Source organism: Dinoponera quadriceps, unplaced genomic scaffold, assembly GCF_001313825.1.
Source record: "Dinoponera quadriceps isolate SergipeBrazil2010 unplaced genomic scaffold, ASM131382v1 scaffold586, whole genome shotgun sequence".
In the NCBI taxonomy this organism is placed as follows: domain Eukaryota; kingdom Metazoa; phylum Arthropoda; class Insecta; order Hymenoptera; family Formicidae; genus Dinoponera; species Dinoponera quadriceps.
Window position 1 is genome coordinate 1,174,471 of NW_014554764.1, and position 19,775 is coordinate 1,194,245.

The 19,775-nt window shown below is 37.0% G+C and overlaps 4 protein-coding genes across 7 annotated transcripts in view; 1 reads left to right on the top strand and 3 right to left on the bottom strand.

Annotated features, from left to right (window-relative positions):
• LOC106741625 (hemocytin) overlaps positions 1-7,500 on the bottom strand; it is an 18,726-nt gene extending 11,226 nt beyond the window's left edge. Inside the window, exons 1-15 of one of the 2 annotated variants that reach the window (XM_014613824.1) lie at positions 7,216-7,500; positions 6,945-7,103; positions 6,628-6,755; positions 6,362-6,521; positions 5,922-6,049; positions 5,752-5,847; positions 4,486-4,832; positions 3,652-4,210; positions 2,928-3,215; positions 2,129-2,559; positions 1,773-2,034; positions 1,463-1,693; positions 1,122-1,347; positions 456-661; positions 24-389 (exon numbers count right to left, since the gene is read on the bottom strand). In XM_014613824.1, coding sequence (XP_014469310.1) covers positions 24-389; positions 456-661; positions 1,122-1,347; positions 1,463-1,693; positions 1,773-2,034; positions 2,129-2,559; positions 2,928-3,215; positions 3,652-4,210; positions 4,486-4,832; positions 5,752-5,847; positions 5,922-6,049; positions 6,362-6,521; positions 6,628-6,755; positions 6,945-7,103; positions 7,216-7,316 — 3,688 coding nt within the window. In that variant the 5' untranslated portion in view covers positions 7,317-7,500. Of the gene's footprint in view, positions 1-23; positions 390-455; positions 662-1,121; positions 1,348-1,462; positions 1,694-1,772; positions 2,035-2,128; positions 2,560-2,927; positions 3,216-3,651; positions 4,235-4,485; positions 4,833-5,751; positions 5,848-5,921; positions 6,050-6,361; positions 6,522-6,627; positions 6,756-6,944; positions 7,104-7,215 lie in introns of both variants that reach the window. The other variant, XM_014613823.1, reaches the window with a different exon arrangement.
• A 402-nt stretch (positions 7,501-7,902) lies between these two features.
• LOC106741626 (glycoprotein-N-acetylgalactosamine 3-beta-galactosyltransferase 1-like) lies at positions 7,903-10,185 on the bottom strand. The gene is made up of 4 exons (XM_014613825.1): positions 10,073-10,185; positions 8,861-9,940; positions 8,460-8,761; positions 7,903-8,298 (listed from the first exon to the last, which is right to left on the bottom strand). The coding sequence occupies exons 2-4, from the start codon at positions 9,696-9,698 to the stop codon at positions 8,074-8,076; spliced, it is 1,365 nt and encodes a 454-aa protein (XP_014469311.1). The 5' UTR covers positions 9,699-9,940; positions 10,073-10,185; the 3' UTR covers positions 7,903-8,073.
• Positions 10,186-11,006: 821 nt separating this feature from the next.
• On the bottom strand, positions 11,007-14,930 carry LOC106741642 (tumor protein p63-regulated gene 1-like protein). Of its 2 annotated transcripts, none has more exons than XM_014613853.1 (6): positions 14,615-14,930; positions 14,253-14,460; positions 13,979-14,155; positions 13,509-13,616; positions 13,012-13,145; positions 11,007-12,900 (listed from the first exon to the last, which is right to left on the bottom strand). In XM_014613853.1, exons 1-6 carry the CDS (start codon positions 14,691-14,693, stop codon positions 12,713-12,715), a joined length of 894 nt encoding a protein of 297 aa, XP_014469339.1. In that variant the 5' UTR covers positions 14,694-14,930; the 3' UTR covers positions 11,007-12,712. The 2 variants fall into 2 exon arrangements, with proteins under 2 accessions (XP_014469339.1, XP_014469338.1); XM_014613852.1 differs by having other exon boundaries at positions 11,007-12,903.
• A 106-nt stretch (positions 14,931-15,036) lies between these two features.
• Positions 15,037-19,662, top strand: LOC106741641 (FAS-associated factor 1). 2 transcript variants are annotated; one of them, XM_014613849.1, is made up of 12 exons: positions 15,037-15,187; positions 15,691-15,759; positions 15,876-16,164; positions 16,401-16,578; positions 16,655-16,931; positions 16,996-17,137; positions 17,235-17,380; positions 17,474-17,628; positions 17,713-17,908; positions 18,209-18,312; positions 18,928-19,240; positions 19,439-19,662. In XM_014613849.1, the coding sequence occupies exons 1-12, from the start codon at positions 15,149-15,151 to the stop codon at positions 19,517-19,519; spliced, it is 1,989 nt and encodes a 662-aa protein (XP_014469335.1). In that variant the 5' UTR covers positions 15,037-15,148; the 3' UTR covers positions 19,520-19,662. The 2 variants fall into 2 exon arrangements, with proteins under 2 accessions (XP_014469335.1, XP_014469336.1); XM_014613850.1 differs by having other exon boundaries at positions 18,928-19,253; positions 19,439-19,529.
• The last annotated feature ends 113 nt before the right edge of the window (positions 19,663-19,775 follow it).

Consider the following 19,775-nt stretch of genomic DNA (forward strand, 5'->3'; position numbering starts at 1 on the left):
GGGGGGGGGGGGGGGAGTATCACCTGCGCAGATTCGATCCGTGCATTTCCACTTGGTGCCTTCGCACGTGCAGGTGTTACAATCGGCTTGAATAATTGAGCCCTCCTTGTAGCTCTTCCCGCCGTGATGACACGGGCAATCTCTCTCCGGAATGCAAACGCCGTTCGGCGTGTCTAGGACGTACCCGACCTTGCAGACGCAACCGGATGTGCACACTGCTGGACTGCGCTCGTCGGATATGTGCATATTGCTGCAAGTTCTCCGCTCCACCGGCTCACAGTCTGTCACCTCGAGATGCTTGCTGGCGACGCAGGTGGAGAGAAGTTCCGTGACTGGCGGGTAGTCCCGAATTTCTTCTGGCGTTGCTGGACGGCAGCCCCATATACCGCCTGAAATTGCGCAAAAAGGGATTTTGCGTTGGAGGAAGCAACCTTGGATCAGTTTGAAGTACTGACCTATGCAAGTGCAATAGTCTTGTCCTTTATTGCCCGGCCTCACTTCTCGATGATTGGATCTATACTCGCGACCCGCGTGCACGCAGGGACACTCGGCGATCGGGACGCACTCGCTGTTCGCGTCCAGCGTCTGCCCTTCGGGGCAATTGCATCCCTCGACGCATTCTTGCTTGCAGTCCTGGTAAAAGGATATGTCCTCGCACGATCTAAGTCAGAAAGTATATATTAAAGTATGTATATATTAATGTTTATGTAGATTTATTATATAAAAATTGTACGAGGTATTTGTCGCTAATTGTCTCATAAGTAAATATACCTGTATAGAAACGCGCGATGATCACATTTTATCATAATATGATGTCGTACTGCGACTTCAACTTAATATCATTTTAAGGGTCATCATGTGATTAACGTCGCATGAGAGCACAAGATGTACACAAGTGACGTGTGCACGTTCATGATATGATTATGATTAATGTTATTAAACGAGATACTTTTGTGACATCGTGACGTAAACAACATCTGAGCAGCGCATAAGCCCGCATCAGTATCTATTCTTGTCCTCACGCTGTGACTATTTAATAATTGCGTAATTGAATGTAAAATGAGATGAAATTGAATACATCTTGCTATCTGGGTATGAGTAGATCAGAGTGTGCGGGCTACCTCGTGCAGCTGTTCCCGCAGACCTGGTAGGTCTGACCGCCACTGCAATGAATTTTGCACTCATCGATCTCCGAACGCCACGGCAGTTTCACGCCCAGCGCCGCACAATTCTCCGCGTATGCAGCTAATATCGGGCAGAGGCACGACTCAACAACAGTGTCGCACGCGCACATATCGTACATGCAGTCTCGGTAAAACTCCGTCGGATCAACGTGCCAATGGCATCCTAAAACATCATAAATTCATCGGTCTTATTCCAAATTAATCGTCCAGAAGAGGCTAAGTTACGAGATAAATACAACTGATATATAAGACGTAACTATAAATATATCGATAAATACCTGAGAAAATATCGCTGTGTATTTTGGAACAATATTCCTCCGCTGTTGCTCGTTTCTGAGGATTCAGCTCGCAGGGGTGCTTCGGCTCGTCCTCGGAATCGTCGGCGCAAATTTTGTCTTCCCTCCATTTATTCGCGAAGGCTGTCACCGCGGACTCGACGTCACCGTCGGGCGTTGCAAAATCGTCCTTTTGATTCTCGGTAAATGTTCCGCAGAGCCCTTTCGTTCGACCTGATAACCCGTAGTTTAGTTAGCAGTTTATTTCTAAAAAGAAGCAGGCTGTCCTAAATTGAACAAAAAGCGAATTTACCGTGGAACTTAGCCGGAGCATTGATGTAAACGCGCGTCACGCCGTCCCACCACACCTCCAAATCGTTGGGCAAATTGATCACGACGAATATACTGCTCGCGAGTCGTACCCGGGCACCGTCGATCAGCATCGGTAATTTCGTCACCTCGTCGCTGTTCACCGTAATCTGGTGATTTTGCTTCAGTTTTATCGAGGTACGCTTGAAATTGATTGTAACAGCTTTGGTGCACGATGGAGAGTCCGCAGGAGTAAAGCCCATGTTCTGGAGCGAGTACAACGATTAATGAGCGATGAACAAGAATTTCGGAATTTTACAATTCAAATGATCGTGTCTGTCTGTCCGAAAAGTCTCTAACCTCGGATATCGCTCCGGAACAACGAACGTTTTCAGTTCCAATCGTGTAGTTCTCTCCCTTCATCAAATAGTACCTGCACTTTCCCATGAAATCGTAGTGCTTGCCGTCAAAAGTGGTATAATGCGGGTCGCCCAAGACGGAGCATCTAGCTTTACATTGCACCTGCGTGCATACCCACTTCCCGGCAGTGCATGTGCAAGTGTTACAACCCTTCGGCACGCTCGTGCCCGGCTCGAACAGTTTTCCCCTCAACTTACATGGGCATTCCTCCGGCATGATGCATCTACCTTGATGTTCCAGAGTACCGGCCGGACAGAAACAACCTTCCTCGCACTCGGGATCCTCGCTCTTCGCCTCGATACCGGAGAAACAGGATGCTTCCACCTTCGGCCCGCATGACATGTATATTCGTCCGTTTTTGCAGGAGATCGCTGCAAAATAATTTCCGTATAAATTCTATATAAATTTCTGTATAAATTCTTGTGCGTCACATATTCTAAGAGCCAACAAGGAAATAAGTTACTTTTATTCTACAGTTAATATACTAATATAATCAAGGTTAAGTAAATTGATTTTTATTTTTAACTAAGTTATATGTTAAAAGTTCCCATACAGCACACTTTATCCGAGGAACGTCCTATAGACATTCCTGTAAAATTAACTCAGTTAAATTAAAAATTATCAACTTTATAATTAATAACTAATGATTACCCAACTCTGCTGATACTGTTGTGATACAACGTACTATTCTGCGAATTTGTATTAAATTAAAGGTATTATTTTTATTAAATTGACTCACGACAAGTGTCATTGTTTCTCCACGCGGTTGCTACTGCGATTCCCTTGTGAACGCACTGGCGCATATAAATGTCCATGGTATTACAGGCGCATTTCTTCCTATCACTGTTCTTACACGCGCAATAGTCCCATAAACACGCTTCCGACAGCTCGGAAAAATTGATCGTGTGGGCGCAAGGCTTGAATTTACGATTGGAGAGCAGCTTGACGCAGAACTTGAAAGCGTTTTGGGCGAGATCGTCTCTCACTTCGCATGCATGTTGCGTGTTCGAGTAATCGTCACACGTTTCTATAAAATGAAATACAACGCAGTTATTGAGATGATCATCACTCCTCTGGTCAGAACAGTAATAATATAGGTTTTTCCTAAAATAACTGTGCGTTTAATATAGGCTGAAAGACTGAGACTAGATCTACGATAGGTGAGGTAAGCTTTTTGTTCTAAGCACTAAAGTGTAACTATTCAATTTGGTCTTCGAGTTAATACCGCGTCTTTCATGGACTTATTTCCAATGTTTCATGAATAACTCAAACCGTGAAAGCCTAAAATATTCGACTAAATTGTAACATGATTTTTAGCAAAGAGCGTTCCCAGAGCCGCTTGTCGCGATTCCTAAGATTTAAGAGGGTATTCTACTCTAGAACTTAAAAAAAAGATCGATTTTTATTTTAGGACGTGTGAAATGTGTTAGATTCAGCACGAAATTTTTTACTGTGCCCATTACCTCCAAGATTGCTGACTCGCCACGAGTCCGCCAAGGTAGAAATGCTTTTGGTATGAGTGCCGCTCTTCGTTAGGAAATCGTCATCCGGATCACCGTTCATCGTGCCGCACAGACCGGCCGTTTTGTTCCACATGCTCTCGGAAGCCTCGATTTGCAACAGCAAGGACCCGTCCCACTTCAGCTTTACGCCCAGCGAGTCGAGGGAGACGAGGGTGAAGTGCGCGGACTTGTCCACGCGCAATCCGGGCAGGTACACCGGTATGGGCAGCAACCGTTTCCCGCTGAAGAACGTCGATATGCCTGTCTCGTCACTGGCCAACGAGTACTCCTTGTCGTGCACGAACAGCTTCACGATCCTGGAACAACGGCCACCCGTAGTTCGGCAACCTGGAGCATTCGATATCAGGATCGTGCAGACGTCATCGCGTGTCTCCCGGAGAAGAACATGCGGGCAGTCACTATCGAAGCTGTAGATCTTGTCGTCGAAGGTCTTGTAGTGCGTGCCGCCCCAGGTGAAGCACGTCTTCGGTTCCGCGCGCCGACTCTCCTTGACGATCACCTTGTGGTCGTCCAGTGTGTTAAACTAAATACACGATATTTCGCAGAACATAAAGCTCCTTAAGTTTGTATATTATGTCATGTATCAACCTGTATAAGTTTTATATACGATGTGCACAAGTAATATATAATATATAATGGTATATAATAAAATAGTCACTGAAAATAAATCGGATCAGTCGTTTTGTTTTGCTATTTATGATTTTAAGTCGAAGGAGCCCAATTATTACAATTTTTAGTCAAATTAATAATATGTAACTGTGATGTATTGTTTACCATATCTGAGGTCACGCTTCCGCCATGAACACTGTTAAACTCATGGGAACCTTTCGTTGTACCGCTGAAAGCTTCTTGCGTAGACCAAGAGTGATTAGATTCTCGCACATATGTTTTGTAAGTGGTTTTGCGTGATACGATCTTCGTGTTGTCATTCGTCTTACACTGCGGTATCGGCTGCGGTTGGAAAATGCCGGTGTCGTAGGTGCAAGTGTACTCTGCGGCAGGTGAAAATTCGAACGTCGATTCCGCCGGACAGTCCAACATACAGGAATACTTGTCATCCGCGCTAGTGCAATAATAGCCACCGTTGAAGCGTAAGTTCTTCGCGTCGCATATGTCAGCAGCTGTGAAAAAATCATATTGATGAGAAATATATTAGAAAAAAATAATAATATAAAATAACAATGTTAGAAAAAAATAATAACAATTAAAAACATCAATATCGGAAAACATACGAATCATTTCTATAAAACATATTATGAAAACTTGCGACAATATTAATATTTAAAATAGCACTAGAGAGAGAGAGAGAGAGAGAGAGAGAGAGAGAGAGAGAGAAATTACACACCCGTGCTTGTTCTTCATAGCCTTCCTAATGTTTTTCTTTATATATTAAGCTTCTATCAAGCGAGTGTTTTGTATGCAGTATGCAACAAACAGAAACGGATTCAACCTCCAAGTTTTCACTTTTCGCTCCATTTTTACGAGAAATCTTTTTCAAATATCGTTCATAATTAAAGATAAAAGGATAAAAATTTTGACAAAAATTTGATTATACTTAACTTCCTGAACCACATTAATATGATACGAAAGGTATTAGAAATTATCCAACTTATTATTATCCAAATTATTATCATTTAAATGACAAAAAAATAATTTCTCATCATTGGTTAAAAATCATTTTTTAACTACAGAATACAGATTTATTTAATAAAGTACATTTTCGCCGATATTCTCCCTGCACGTACCTTGTTGATACCGATCGTTTATACCAATTAAAGTAGACTTTCTATTAAATTATCTTAATTTCGGATACGTATAAACGACGGTGTATCCAAATAATACGATACATCTTTTCGACGCGTATTCTACATTTAGATGCACCGTCCTTTATAAGTATCGTCGATATTAAGATAATTTAATAGAAAGCATCGATTCAATACGTGCGTTTCAAACGTGCGACCGGTGTAAACTAGCACTATTTGTCTAAAGAAGCAAGACGAATCTGCGAGTTTGTGGAAAGGTGGGGATTTCATTACTTACAATACTGACATTGGGCTCCTCGATAGTTCTGCGGACATTGGCACAGATTCATCGGCAGGCAATTTCCACCGTTCCGACAGGGTGGATTACACACGGCTGTCAAGATACAATCATATTAGACTAGTGCTTCGCATAGCACACAGAGCATAGATTAGCCGTCGCAAACGTACGTTCGCAATCTGGAATTGATATCCAATCGCCCCTGGTTGGCTTCCAGCTGCCATCCTTGCAGATCAAGTTGGCGATGGACGAGCCATCGGGGAAGGTAAAGTTTTTCATGCAGGACACGGTGCACGATCTGAAAAGAAGATTTTACAAAGTTGTACGCAAGTTACACAAGTTAAGATAAAAGTACCAATACTTGGACAAGTACCTAACTCTGGACATTCTTATTGTTTCGGTTTTGAAACGTGAACATTTAAACTTCTAAGAATAGAATAATACACACATATTGAATATATCCACATATTCTATATTGAACGTTTAAATATTCGCATTTACATATCGAAACAAAATATGAATGTTCAGAGACAGGCACTCGTCCAGGCATTGTTACTTTTATTTCACCGCATTTGTACACACGTAGATGAGATCTACGTGTGCTACTTACTTCGAGTTACACCTCTTGTAGGAATTAAGCGCCGGCGGGAGATGATTCAAGCACGGTTTATCCTCGAATTGGCATTGCGGACCGGTAAAATGTTCGGAACAGTCGCATTGATGAGGCGCGATGCACATTCCGTTGTTTTGACACTCGGGCATGCAGATCGCTGAAAAGATATCTCACGTGAACACACGTGCATTCAGTTTGAACTTCCCCGTTTGATAGCGAAGTCTCGCCAAAATTGAAGTCGGTCACTTGCTTCTCTTACGTACGTTCACAGTGCGGCACCGAGCTCCACTCGGTCCCTTGGATTTGCCATTCCCTATCGACGCAGGTGACTGTCAACTGATGCACGCCATTTGGAAATTTGTAGTCCGGCGCGCAACTTGCGATGCAGCCCCTGTAAAAACGAGCAATGAATGTTCATTACGTTTCTTCGGCGCCCGAATTATCCGGCGTGCCTGTCTGGCTTCGTCGAATTGAACTGATCGTCATGCAATTTCTTCAATATTATGCGATGAACTTTTTAATTACTTTGAAAAATAGCGTCGATTATACTTTGTTAGTCATTTTGACGGCTGTGAATTACCTCTTCATGGAGCACACGATTTTGCCATTCACCGGGGCACTCGGTATCCGAGTACAGCCTCCTGCAAATACGCGTCTGCCACCCTTTCGGCTCTTAACATTGTAGAAATCATCGTTGGCTAGTGGCTGGTCCACAGCATCGTTTAGCATATCCTCCGTTCTGGTGTATAAAAAAAGCGTGTAAATAATAGCGAATAAATCTTTACAGCGGCATTATGTAAATTTCGAGTATTATATGTTGCTTATTATAACAGATTATATAAAATACTAACTCCTCCGATTCTTCTATCTCCGAGTATGCATATCCTTGTAGTATGTTGTTTGCAACAATTATCAGTACGAATGAACGAGCAAGTACCCGCAGCAGCACCATGTTACCGGTGCGACGCGAGTTTGTATCCACGTGCCCTAAAAGATACTTCGCATTTGTGTTTCCAACTAACGGCTACCGACCAAATTACACGTTTAACAAGGACACCTAGCACGTTGCTTTTATATATCTACTTTCGAAAGGAAACGGATAAGCGATAAATTCTGGTCCTACTTGATAAATGTGGAAGATGAAAAATATGGGTCAACGGGCTAAAGATTAAACATCTGTGCGATTTACAAATTTGATATATAAATTATTTATACATAGCGCACGTATCTGCAAGCGACTGCAATATGCACTTCCATATCGCGTTCATAAGCTTATAATATTATTGTTTTTATATCGATAAAATTAAGTAACGCTACGCGAATTTCGATAAGCATGCGCTCCTGCGAAAGCGTTTCAGCGGCGAGATTAACTTATCATATTCGCTATAGACGTTAACTAGCTTCTAATTAGCTTGATAATGCGTGTCTGAAATAACAAAGGAAGCAGTTATCAACCATTTCCCAGTAATGACACAAACGTAACGCGTAGCGCGATCGAATCAATTTGTAACAAAAAAAAACTTATATTAGCATATAAGTAAATTTACTAATTTTATTAATAAATTTATTTATCTGTCGACATTGTGTAAATTCGACTTAAACGCGTAAATAATCACATTGCTACAGGAAGAACTGAATATATTAGCTGTATATTGAGATAACTCGGCATTGATCAAACTGTTAACTTTTCTAACGTTTCAATAATCTACTTAAGTTTTTCTATTGCTGATGACACTTTCCGTCGGGCAACTGTCCAATTTGTTCCCCTTTTTATAGCTCGCCAGTAAGCAGTCTAATGTAATTCGGTAATCTTTAGTAATTTTCAATTGTCCCGGCTCGGAATATTTGGAATGCCATATTTTGTAATAAACATCACTCGTAATATCGTCCAAATGCGTGATGTTAAATTCTTCCTCCAGCGCAATTTTCCACACCTAAAATATATTATATGTGTATATGGGGTGTAAATATATATATGATGATGATATTAAATTGAATCAAATACTTAGTATCACTATTTTTAGAAAAAGAAATTATTACTTTAGAAGAGAACAACAATATTTCTAATTGGAAAGAGTAGTTGTGAAAAACTTACATCGTCTTCAGATATCAGAGCTTTAGCAGGTATACTACCGAATTTGCCTTCGTTCATAAATACACGCAAATGATACAGTAAAAAATTCAGCGTGTGCATTTTATCGGGTTCACTGGCGCTGAAAGTTACAGATACCGGCGAGCAGTATGTTCTTTTCGTCGGATACATGGCACGTGTCCAATAGCTGCCTGGTCTGTTGACACCCCACAAGAGAACTTGTAAAGAGTAACCGTGGAAAGTACCTCTTAAGTACTGATCTCTGGTATCGGATGGATGTATGCCTAAGGAAAACAAATGTTTCCCTGTAACACACAAGCGAAAAATCAATATCAAAGAAGCAATTATGTTGATGACAAAGTAGAAATTTATACAGGGAAAATTATAACACCAAGTTACGTTACCAAGGTAATAATCTTCCTTCTTCCAAAACCTTCCACCTGCGGCACATTTTTCTGAAGAATCGAACATCTTTACTACCTTAGCCAATGTTCCTCTGCTAAGAACATATCCAGCTTGAGCAACATTGTAAGGATGACCCCACATAATTATCGGATGACCCAAGTAATAATCATCTTCATGGTTTAAAGGAGCAACCATATAGCGCAAATTCTCTGGTATGACCATAGTATCATCTTTCACAAAAATAACCCACTTCAATTTATCCGCTGCTCTGTCGTTCCAAATATAACTCATAGCTTCGCACAGCAGCTGCCATGAAGATGTGATCTCTGCACCTACATTTATAACAGGCAATTCTGTGTTTTTCAGACGGTGTCCGAAGAAGTATATATTGTTACAGCGCTCGCCCCATGTAGCTTGAATTGATTTTCCTAATTTAAGTTTCTCTATGAAAACCACGCATGTAATGGAAATTTGTTCCGACAACCAATTCCATTCCAGATTGATGCTTTCTTTCGCATCATCTCTTTCTTGTGGACCATATAGATGCTTATCCAGATCGATTTTGTATGATCTTAAATTTTGTTCGCCCAGCCAAGCATCATATGTAACATTGTTAAAATAGTCGTGTGTCCTCTTCTGCTTCTTCCAAAGTTGCAAAATAATTTCTTTATGGTGTGGCTTCTTATTCAAGTGATACTCAGGCTCCCATGATTCTTGATCATATGTCAAATAAGTCACAAATATTCTTTTCCATAGGATAAATAACAATGGAAGAGCAAAGCCAATCGCAAAACCAATGAGAAATCCTGATCTTTTCTTTAAAAAGCGAAGACACATTTTGTTACCGTGCAAAACTAGGTAAATACATGATTATCCAGAGCTCTATGTGATAAGGTAGTAATTAACTGTTAAATAGAACTACTTTACATTGGCGCATTGTCATAGTACTTGACCTTAGTTAAACTCACTTATTTCATTAAACTAATAATCTTCTGTGCATATTCTATGCCTTAAATTTTTCTTAATCTTAGTCCCCATTTTTCATTTTATTTACAACATTAATTTTCCTTGAGGCAAAACTGCAAAAAGCACCATGTAACAAAATTAACTTATATATTGAACATGTGCTCCACAAAATACACACAGTTTATCATGTGTCATTAATTATCGTCCCAAATAACCAAGTCAAATGTTCAGCATTAATATATTACCTGCAACATATGCATTTCGGCGATACGCGTATCGGACAAAATCAGTAAAATCATCGATATCATTTAATTGGGTACAGTATATTTTTTCAAACACATTACATTTCAGACCGTGAGAGACAATGGTTTACAAAGCCGCAATCGATGATTAATCTGACACTCACCATCTGTTCAGTGAGAGAAATGATCGAGGAAAACAAAAATCGATCATATTACTACAGTATAACGCACGATGTACCGTTATTCGCGGCTTTGTTGAATCAACAGGTGGCATAAACACATAAGCCATCTATTAGCTTACGCATAACCTATAAAACTAACGGATATCCATGTAAATACAGATCAGCTGATGGTACAAGAAATAAAGCCGTGAATGAAGTAACTTTCTTTCCAGACTCTTTTTCTAAATATTGAACTTTTTGTTATACATACAATAAACTTTTTGCCACATAAAGCTTGCAAACATAAACATCAGCGATTTATCAGGGTTAATTTATTTTCATTACATGCGATATGAAGGTAATCAATTTGTTTGATTTGTAGAAACAAAAGATATCGTATTGAGATAAAAATGAGAACTAGTATAACTAGACATAACAGGAAACTGCATTTTTAAATACATCTCTAATGACACAACCTCCGTGCTTTCCCGGGAAAAAAAATCATATGTGAAATTTGCCCATATTTGACTGTATACAATCATATGTCCACGACGGAAAAATATTGTTTTTTACAAATTATATACAAATACAATCGAAGTAAATGCTTCTGGCTACTTGTGCTTCTGAAAGCACATGATATCGACATTTAATTAAATGACATCATTATTTTTCGTATAGACATATATGATCATATATGTAACCACATATATGGACAAAATTCACATATGATTTTATAGAATTATATATAATCATATATAATAATTTTTTCCCGGGTAATAAGTTAAAATGTAATTTTGTTTTTGTTTAAAATATATATAATATTTCACGAAATTTATGTATTGTCTTTAAAAGCGCGAGGAAATTTGCACATGTGATATTTTCTCAAATTATATATGATTTTATGAAATTATATATGATTTTGTACAGTGTTGTACAATTTGCAATGATAAAAATAGTGACAAGTGTCACAAAAACAGTGTTGTACAATTTGCAATGATAAAAATAGTGTAACATTATTTCTAGATAAAAACTTCCATTTGGTTTTCATTAAGAAATAACATAATTACTAATCGTTAGTTATGAAACACAATATACAATATACAAACATCATACAATTTGAAAGTTAATATTGTGAGTGTACAAATCCCCTGAAACCCATTTCTCCTCGTATTTATTTATATCTAAACATATATGAAGGGATATAGAAAAAAGCGTGATTCTCAGATCTGATCGTATATATCAACCATATATGGCATCATATATGATTATATTTGGCAGATATATTTGGCATATGATCATGTTTGAGCAAAATCCATATATAGCTAATTTTGTATGGGCATATATGAACTTTTTTCCATGTGAAATATTAATAATTTGCATCACACACACAAAGATTTATGTCCTATAATTTAAAAGTGGAAACAAAGGTAGTGTATTAAAAAATCAGGTTAATTCGAAGAAAGAGAGCGCATATATAATAAAGATATAAAATTGTATTGTTTCATATAACACGGAATAACGTAATTGTGGATATTGTGCAAACGAGTAAAACAATTAAGAAAAACAAACAATTTTATGGAATATATGGTCGCCTGCCTTATCGTTGTTGGAGTGATGACGCGTATTTATTTTTCAATATTTCTCAGAAAAATAATATCTTCTCTTACATTGTAAACATAAGTGAGCAATAAGAAATGCTTGCAAGCTTACGACAATTTTTTGCCACAATAATATAATATAATAAACTTCCGATAAAAAATTATATTAATGTGATTCAATACAAGACTTTTCTTTCGATTCATCAAAGATATTTGCTCTTTTTGCCCGTATTAAAATACGCTACTATGTGCCCTTTAAATTTGTAAAGATTAAAATTTTTTATTTATTGTTTGCTCAGAAATAAAAGCATTGTATTGCACATTTGTATATAAGTACATTACATAGTCTTGTGACAAGAGATTACATCAGATATTCTCTTCCTCTCTCTCTCTTTCTCCTTATAATTCTCACAAGATAATCCAGGTACCAAGTGAATTCTTAATAGAATATTTAAAAACTTTAATACGAACTTTCGTGTTCTTATCGATAATCATGAAAAGTTTAGCACACACAGCCAAATATAAATATATAATACATAGTAAGTCTAAACACAATATTATATATTGAGAATGTGTAATAATCAAGTAGTGGAAATTATTATCGTTGAAATATAGGCTTAGTATTTCAAAATGTCAGGCTATATTTTACAAAAATAATTGATCAAGCAAACCTAACAGCGTATTGTGTACATACGTAGATTTTATTTTAATATATAATTTATTATATAGAAGCATGCATTGCAATAGCAATTGCTTCTTTTGTAAATACTGTACAAGATTGCAAGTGTAATCTAGTAGGAATAATCCTAAGAGAAGTCAGAAAAAATATTAAGCTTAAAGAAGTACCTCGTAGCGTTTGCAATCCTATAATGAGATCGGAGAATTTAGAAACTGACTTTGCCGCGTATCTTAAAGAAACCTAAACCATTCCTATTGTGCACTAAGGCACCGACTCCACAGTAATTCTCTATAATGATTGGCGTATTAACAACATTGCATTCATGCGGTAATAAATTTTTGAGCATGGAATGAAAGACTTCTACATCAAATCTCGTCTTGATAACTTCAGTTCCTGCTAAAAAGATGTTATCTTATTATTGATAAGTTTCATCAGCGAATCTTTTGTAGCGATCTTTTCCTTATGAGAGGGTTCATTATATTTAATATATAAATTAACATCTACCTTTATACCAGAACAATGGATGACTAGCATAAGTGAGCCAAGGTATATCTTTGGCAAATGGATTCCACTTTTTTATCAGAGGCAAGGGCTGTCCTCTGTTCCACATAAGTCTCATTCCCAACATGTGTCGTTTCCTGAAAGATTTAAATCCTGTCCCTGCATATACGCTCTGATATCAAATTACATGAAATAATTCAATCTTATATTACTATATCATTTGAAGAATAAAATTTGATCTTCCTTCACATTTTAAATTTCTTGTAAGTTCTGTTGTATACATACGCACACATATACATACATACATAAAATTGCTGGAATATGACACAATTAAAGACAATTTATATTATTTATATAAAACACATACCGTAAAAGAATATTTATTTTATAAATATATTGCACACAATATAATAATAAAGCAACAGATACAGATACATTCAAAACAAATTAACAAACAGAGAGATAACGAATGAGTGACTGCAGATAGCAAAGCAATATACCTAGGCTCAAATTGAGTAAGACCAGAACAACCTGCGACAGACGACCACTCTTGGCGTACTGCACATTGAATTATGGACGACACACCTTCTGCCAATCCACTTAATCGTCTATAAAAAGTGCTACATTAATAAGAATAAAATGCAACATGAATGTAAATACATATTATATGCATACTACATATGTGTATATAATGCATTTAATATATTATTAGATGATTTTACTTGGCACATAAACAAGAACACGTAAGCTGTATAATTCTCATTTTATCTGAGGGATATATCCTTATATATTATTAACATATTTCAATATAAATTTCCCTTAATTTTCAATATATATTAAGATGAAAACTATTATTAAGAAACTATGAAATATAATATTGTTTGTAAATCATTCATTATTAATACTCTATTAATATTATATATAATATTTATAGAGTATAAGAGATATTATATATACTATTAATACTCACGGAGCAAGAGATGCAGATGGATAAATCAATTCCCCTGTTACTACCGTATCCAGTAATAGTAAGGGCACGTGATTGTAATCAAGTATTTTCAAGGAAATAAAGTCATACTTCACAGAGTAAAGAGTCTTCGTTGCTAGTAACACAAGTCTCTCCTTTTCTGTATCCCACAGACTTATTCTGGGAATAAATAAATTCTCTTCTGATATGCATTCAAAATTGAAATGACAATGGGTACGAGAAGTTGACAATATAGATTTATATCATCAGTGCGTACTCTGTCAGAAGCCAGCTTCCCACAAGTTCCTCATTGTTTTCCTTGATGAGCCTCTCAGTGCAGTCATGTATGGCTCTTTCTACAACTTCGTTCCTATCAGTAAAGAATGTATGAACATCTATATGCCTAAAAGGCACATTACACACATTTCTCGAAGATGAATCCTGTTTCGTTGTGTCATCACTGCCTTCTGTCGTTGACTTGATAGCTGTAATTAATATAAGTTATAGTAAATAAATACTTGTAACACAATGGGCAGCTGAATTTTTAAAGCGCACTACTTTCTCGAATTTAAATTTTGCTCGAACAATATAATAATTTTCCCATCATCTTGTCATTTGAGGAGAATCAACGGAACTCACTGTCAATATCTTTAGAGATTTCCAATGTGGCCGTTTCAAAATTTGCCGCAGGTCCGTCGTCCAAGCACGTCTCTTCCATTTTTTTTTTAGGTTATCTGTCACTGGGAGATTTTGTTACATGTGTCAGTAACAACGATTCGAGAAATCACAGCACAATAATGCACGATAATGGAATCACTGAAACTTATGAAGTATAACTGCCGAAAAATCAATTAATAGAAACGCATTTGATGGAACTGTTTGTAAATGACGTTTACATTCGATCGTATAAGACGCCATATTAGTACGTCATAGGAGATATCAGTCATAGGGGGATACAAGTTATAGAGGATTTTGAGTTCACATACTGGACAAAAATCTTCCAAACAACCTGGCGTCACTACACATGAGTTTGGTAGGCCTGGTTCAGGACGTCAATGGCTTGCAGTTGTTGTTCATGTTACTTGTAAAAGTTGTAATATAATAAAGTGCTGCGATAATATTGCGGAATTCGCACGAGGTCGCCCCGTAACTCGCAATCGAAATTTCATTGCGATGGCTGAAAATCGGGACGCGATACTGGCCGACTTTCAGGTGAATTTGCGATTGCACGCGCATTATTTGCATGCATAACGTAAATGCGTTGTTAGGTTAGGGATCATACGTGTAGATGACATTGACAATAATTGAAGGCGTTCGAAACAGAGTTTAGCGTCGCACTTATTTTTTTCGGCGGAAACGCAGAAAATGCAAATGGTAGAGACGTGCAAACACATGTCACTTATAAGTTGTTGCATTCCCGTTGTAAGTTTGACAAAAATTCGCCGAAACACCCGTTCGTTTCTTTCTCAAATTGTTTTTATATGTCCCCGTTTGTTTTGAAATCTAAAATGTCTTTCAATGGCGTTCTCTTGTAGAAACTGTACTTGAACAGTTGTGTCACTGCATCTTCTTTCGCCAATTTTCTCTTTATATATACATATATATGTATATATATATGTGTATATATATCACTTGTTCATTTTTACTTATAAATGTTATCCTACATTACACTAATTACAAAACTGTTTCAAATATGCAATCTGTATCATTTATAGGCTTGTACTGGAATCGATGATATTGGAGATGCTATTGTATATTTGGAGCAAACAAATTGGGATTTATTGGTAAGTACAAATATACAGATAATAATATGAAAACATGGATACAAATATATAATCAAGTTATAGTTGATATAGCGATTAATACAAATGTAACAATATATATCTTTTTTTTTACACAGGCTGCAGTAAATAAAGCCATGCCCCAAGATACTCAACAACTACCCTCTGAAATTGGCCCAGATATAGAAATGTTGGAGGAAGTTAAAGCAATGCCGCGTTCATCTTCATCCATATTACAAACATCTCAAAATTCAAGAAAGATAGGAACAACAAAAGCAGATATAATAGAAAGTGCAAAACCTGGGACAAGTAGACCTAACAGTTGTATAAGGAACAGAACACTCACATTCCACATTTACTATCATAATAGCATTTATAAAATACATACGCCTGAGTCATCCACCTTGGGTAAGAAAGACAAAATATTATTGATTCTACATAAGTAGTCTGTAGTCTGGTTCCTGAACCAGGGCTGCTCTGAAGCTTTCTTCCCTTTCCATTTAATGTTTAGTTATATGCTTGTCTCGCTCTAATGATAAAAGTACAACTTAATTCAGGAACAGAAAACTATTGAAAGATTAACAATTAGTATTAATCTAATGTAGTTAATATGTCAAGCTACAAATGTGAAAATAATGTTTCAGGGGACCTTAAGCAGCTTATATGGCAACAAACGAATGTAGCACCCTGTCAACAGAATCTTCGTGGATGGCTGAAGGAACCCCGAACACAAAATACGTCATTGGTAACATTAGATCTGCCTAAGGAAAATACATTGCACATGTCATCATTACCGCAAGACTGCGACCTAGCTCGTGAGACGTGAGTTGTAGAATTTCGCCGACGCAACTTTTTGTGACTATTATTCATGAAATAATCTAAATTTCCTTCACTCTAGTGTGAGCCTCTCGGGTCGTATGACTCAGACTTACACATTGAATGTAAAGGATGAAGTGCATAACAAAACGTACAATCTGAAGTTTCCCGGCACGCATACTGTGTTAGAAGTAAAGACAGACGTCTACTCGTTGATAGACGTGCCTGTACGAAATCAACAGTGGAAAGGTTGGCCTAGCTCACTGAAAGATGATACTGTAATATTGGCGCAAAGTGGAATCTGTTATCCCGAACACGACTTATCCGTCGGAATGCTTCCGGCCAAGGAAGAAAAGAAGGTAATGTCTCGCGTCGGGATTGCAATTTCCTAGATTTTCTATGATATTTATTTGTTATTTTCAGAAGGTTGTAAATCTGGTCGACAGCGACAGTTCTATAGATGAGCCGGAAGATGTAGAAGAATTGGAAGATATTACCGAATCGTTTAATGTCGAGGACGACATTTTCATAGATGACGTTAAATCTACTAAAATAGAGCGCCTCAGTGAGTGTATTCTAATAGGAGAACATCTGCTCCTTCATCGTGTGATAATTATAACGATGATAAAATGAGGTTTTTTTTCTCTCTTTTCTGTAAACAGTGCCAGAAAATGTGGTGGATGAGATAATGGGTACGTTACATTTTGCGGAGCAATTCGAGAAGCGATACGGACCGGCACATCCGGAATTCTTTGCCGGTACATTCGAGGATGCACTGAAGGAATCGTGTCTGAAACCGGCGAAAGAGGTTTGTCCGGAATCTTAATGCTGTATAAGTGCGACGAGGATTTCGGGGGCTCGTCGGAAATATACTTGTTCCTCACTTCTTATATTTTTACAGAGAAAACTGTTGGCTGTATATTTGCATCACGATAACAGCGTATTAGCAAATGTCTTTTGTACTCAACTGTTAGGATTCGAAACGGTGCTTCAACTTCTTTCAGCGAATTTTATAGTGTGGGGTTGGGATATTACATTTGAATCTAACAAAGAAAGGTACGATATCTGGAGAAGAATATACGTAACATCAAGTATTATCGACGGAATATTTCATGTCTAAACACTCGATTCGGTTCTCAGATTTCTCTACTCCGTAACTCAAACTCTTGGTACTGTTGGCTCATTGGCTGTGACAAGCATAGATGTTGATACCTTGCCAGCTCTCATGATTATCATGAGATCTAGATCTAACACAGAAATATTTACTATTGTACATGGCAATGTGGGAGTTAACGAGTTATTGACAAACTTAGTGCAAGCCGTTGATGTATTCCAGGTAAATATATTTTGCACACTGTTAACGAGTACTTTGATGAAATTTTAACGTAAAGCTTCGATACTAAAATATAACGCCGTGAATTGGAAAGGTTGACGATAAATGATGATCTCTCTTATTATTTTCTTTAAGGAAAAATTATCTACGAATTGGTCGATAAAAATTAATTGTAACAGATAAAACATACGATGGTTTTGGAATACCTAATATCTTAATGTGTAACATATATCTTTACCGTGTAACCACACGCAAGTATAAATATAAATCATAGTTGATATATAGTTCTTGTTCTTAAAATAGGAACAGAGGCGAGCTGATATTGGCGTTGAGGAAGAACGACAAGCTAGAGAAAGAGTCAAACAAGAGCAAGATAGAGCGTATCAAGAAAGTTTGGCAGCTGATAGGTAACTAAAAGCGTTTATTCGATCCGTTGAATAGCAATGTTTCTATATGTAAGGTAACTACCCTAATTATGAACCATTTAAAGTTAGAGTAAACTTTCATTCATTTATAAAAATTCGACGGTCAAATATTAAAAGGAACTAGAAATACCAATGTCAACAACAAATATTATGATTTTTAAACAGAATTATATAATTTCAAGCTAATTGATTCTAAATAAAAAAAAAATAATTGGAAATGTTAACATATAAATCCTAATTATGGATCAGTAAATTATATCGCGTCCCTGTAACAGGTCATGTGATACCCAATTCTCAAAAAAAAAGCTTGTATTATATCAGATTTTTTAAAAAATCCCTTTCTTTATTTTATAAATATCTACAATATTTCTGAATATAATCTTACAATATAATAATTGTAAAGAATGAACTAAAAGCATATAAAAAATATTTTTCCGTGTTTTCGTTATAATGTGTATTTCTTTAACACATTAATGAACCAAGTTTGACCCGAAATTGGGACTCTCCATAAATAAGACCATTACTTTAAGTAATTTTCATGTTAAACCGAATAAGGATAATATTCTAATATTCTTAATTCTAATTTTATATTTTTAGAGCGAAGGAGGAGGCGAAACAAATGCAAGAGCAACTTGAGAAGCAGAAGAAAGAGCAGGCTGAAAACGAAAGGTTAGCTGAGAAAGCAAGGAAAGAGGCTCACAGGCAAGCTGTAGAATCCAGTTTGCCACCTGAACCGCAGCAAGAAGCGGGCGACGGCGTGATGAAGGTAAAAGTACGCCTGCCAGCTGGAAAGTTTCTGGAACGTAAATTTCAGTCGGACACACCGCTGCAGACGCTCCTTAATTTCCTCATTGTGGAGGGTTATCCTACAGAGGAATATAAACTCTTGTCTAGTTGGCCTCGAAGGGATGTAAGTAGATGATGTAAGCATTTGAGTTCTTATCACATAGATATTTATTTGTACGATTCTTCATATGCCGTTTTTTTCTAACGAGCAAGTTGAAACGAAAGCACTATCTGAGGAAAAAAAATCTTTATAAATACTTTGCTGAAAGTACTCGAGCGACTCGAGCCAGCATATCAAACGCATTTTCTACGTTCGTTTCAGTTGACATCCATGGACTCTAAGCTTACCCTGATGGAACTGAAGTTCTGTCCGCAGGAAACAGTAATACTAGAGGAACGATAAGGAATATGTTATGTAATTAAATTCAAATGTAGAAATTAAGTGTCGCGTTACTTCACAAATGTATTTATTTAACAACCTCGAGATAGTCAGCAATTATGATTTGAGTTCTGTTAATCTTATAATTAGATTTTTACGCTGAACTTATTCCATACAATTAAATCGTATGTCGAATGTAATTTTGTTTTATAAAAGAGAGGAAAAAAAAGGAGACAGCTCTTTTCACGCGTACGTATATATTATACACTTTAAATTTCCA

What these genes read in the sequence shown, in the direction of transcription:
- LOC106741626 (XM_014613825.1), bottom strand. Translation starts at nt 9,698, where the DNA reads ATGTGTCTTCGCTTTTTAAAGAAAAGATCAGGATTTCTCATTGGTTTT. An exon ending in GAAGGAAGATTATTACCTTG is followed by an intron (nt 8,762 to 8,860) that starts GTAACGTAACTT and finishes TGTGTGTTACAG; the next exon opens with GGAAACATTTGTTTTCCTTA. An exon ending in CTCTGATATCTGAAGACGAT is followed by an intron (nt 8,299 to 8,459) that starts GTAAGTTTTTCA and finishes AATATATTTTAG; the next exon opens with GTGTGGAAAATTGCGCTGGA.
- LOC106741642 (XM_014613852.1), bottom strand. Translation starts at nt 14,693, where the DNA reads ATGGAAGAGACGTGCTTGGACGACGGACCTGCGGCAAATTTTGAAACG. An exon ending in AATCTCTAAAGATATTGACA is followed by an intron (nt 14,461 to 14,614) that starts GTGAGTTCCGTT and finishes TATTAATTACAG; the next exon opens with CTATCAAGTCAACGACAGAA. An exon ending in TCCATTGTTCTGGTATAAAG is followed by an intron (nt 12,904 to 13,011) that starts GTAGATGTTAAT and finishes ACATCTTTTTAG; the next exon opens with CAGGAACTGAAGTTATCAAG.
- LOC106741641 (XM_014613849.1), top strand. Translation starts at nt 15,149, where the DNA reads ATGGCTGAAAATCGGGACGCGATACTGGCCGACTTTCAG. An exon ending in TACTAAAATAGAGCGCCTCA is followed by an intron (nt 17,138 to 17,234) that starts GTGAGTGTATTC and finishes TTCTGTAAACAG; the next exon opens with TGCCAGAAAATGTGGTGGAT. An exon ending in GAAAGTTTGGCAGCTGATAG is followed by an intron (nt 18,313 to 18,927) that starts GTAACTAAAAGC and finishes TTATATTTTTAG; the next exon opens with AGCGAAGGAGGAGGCGAAAC.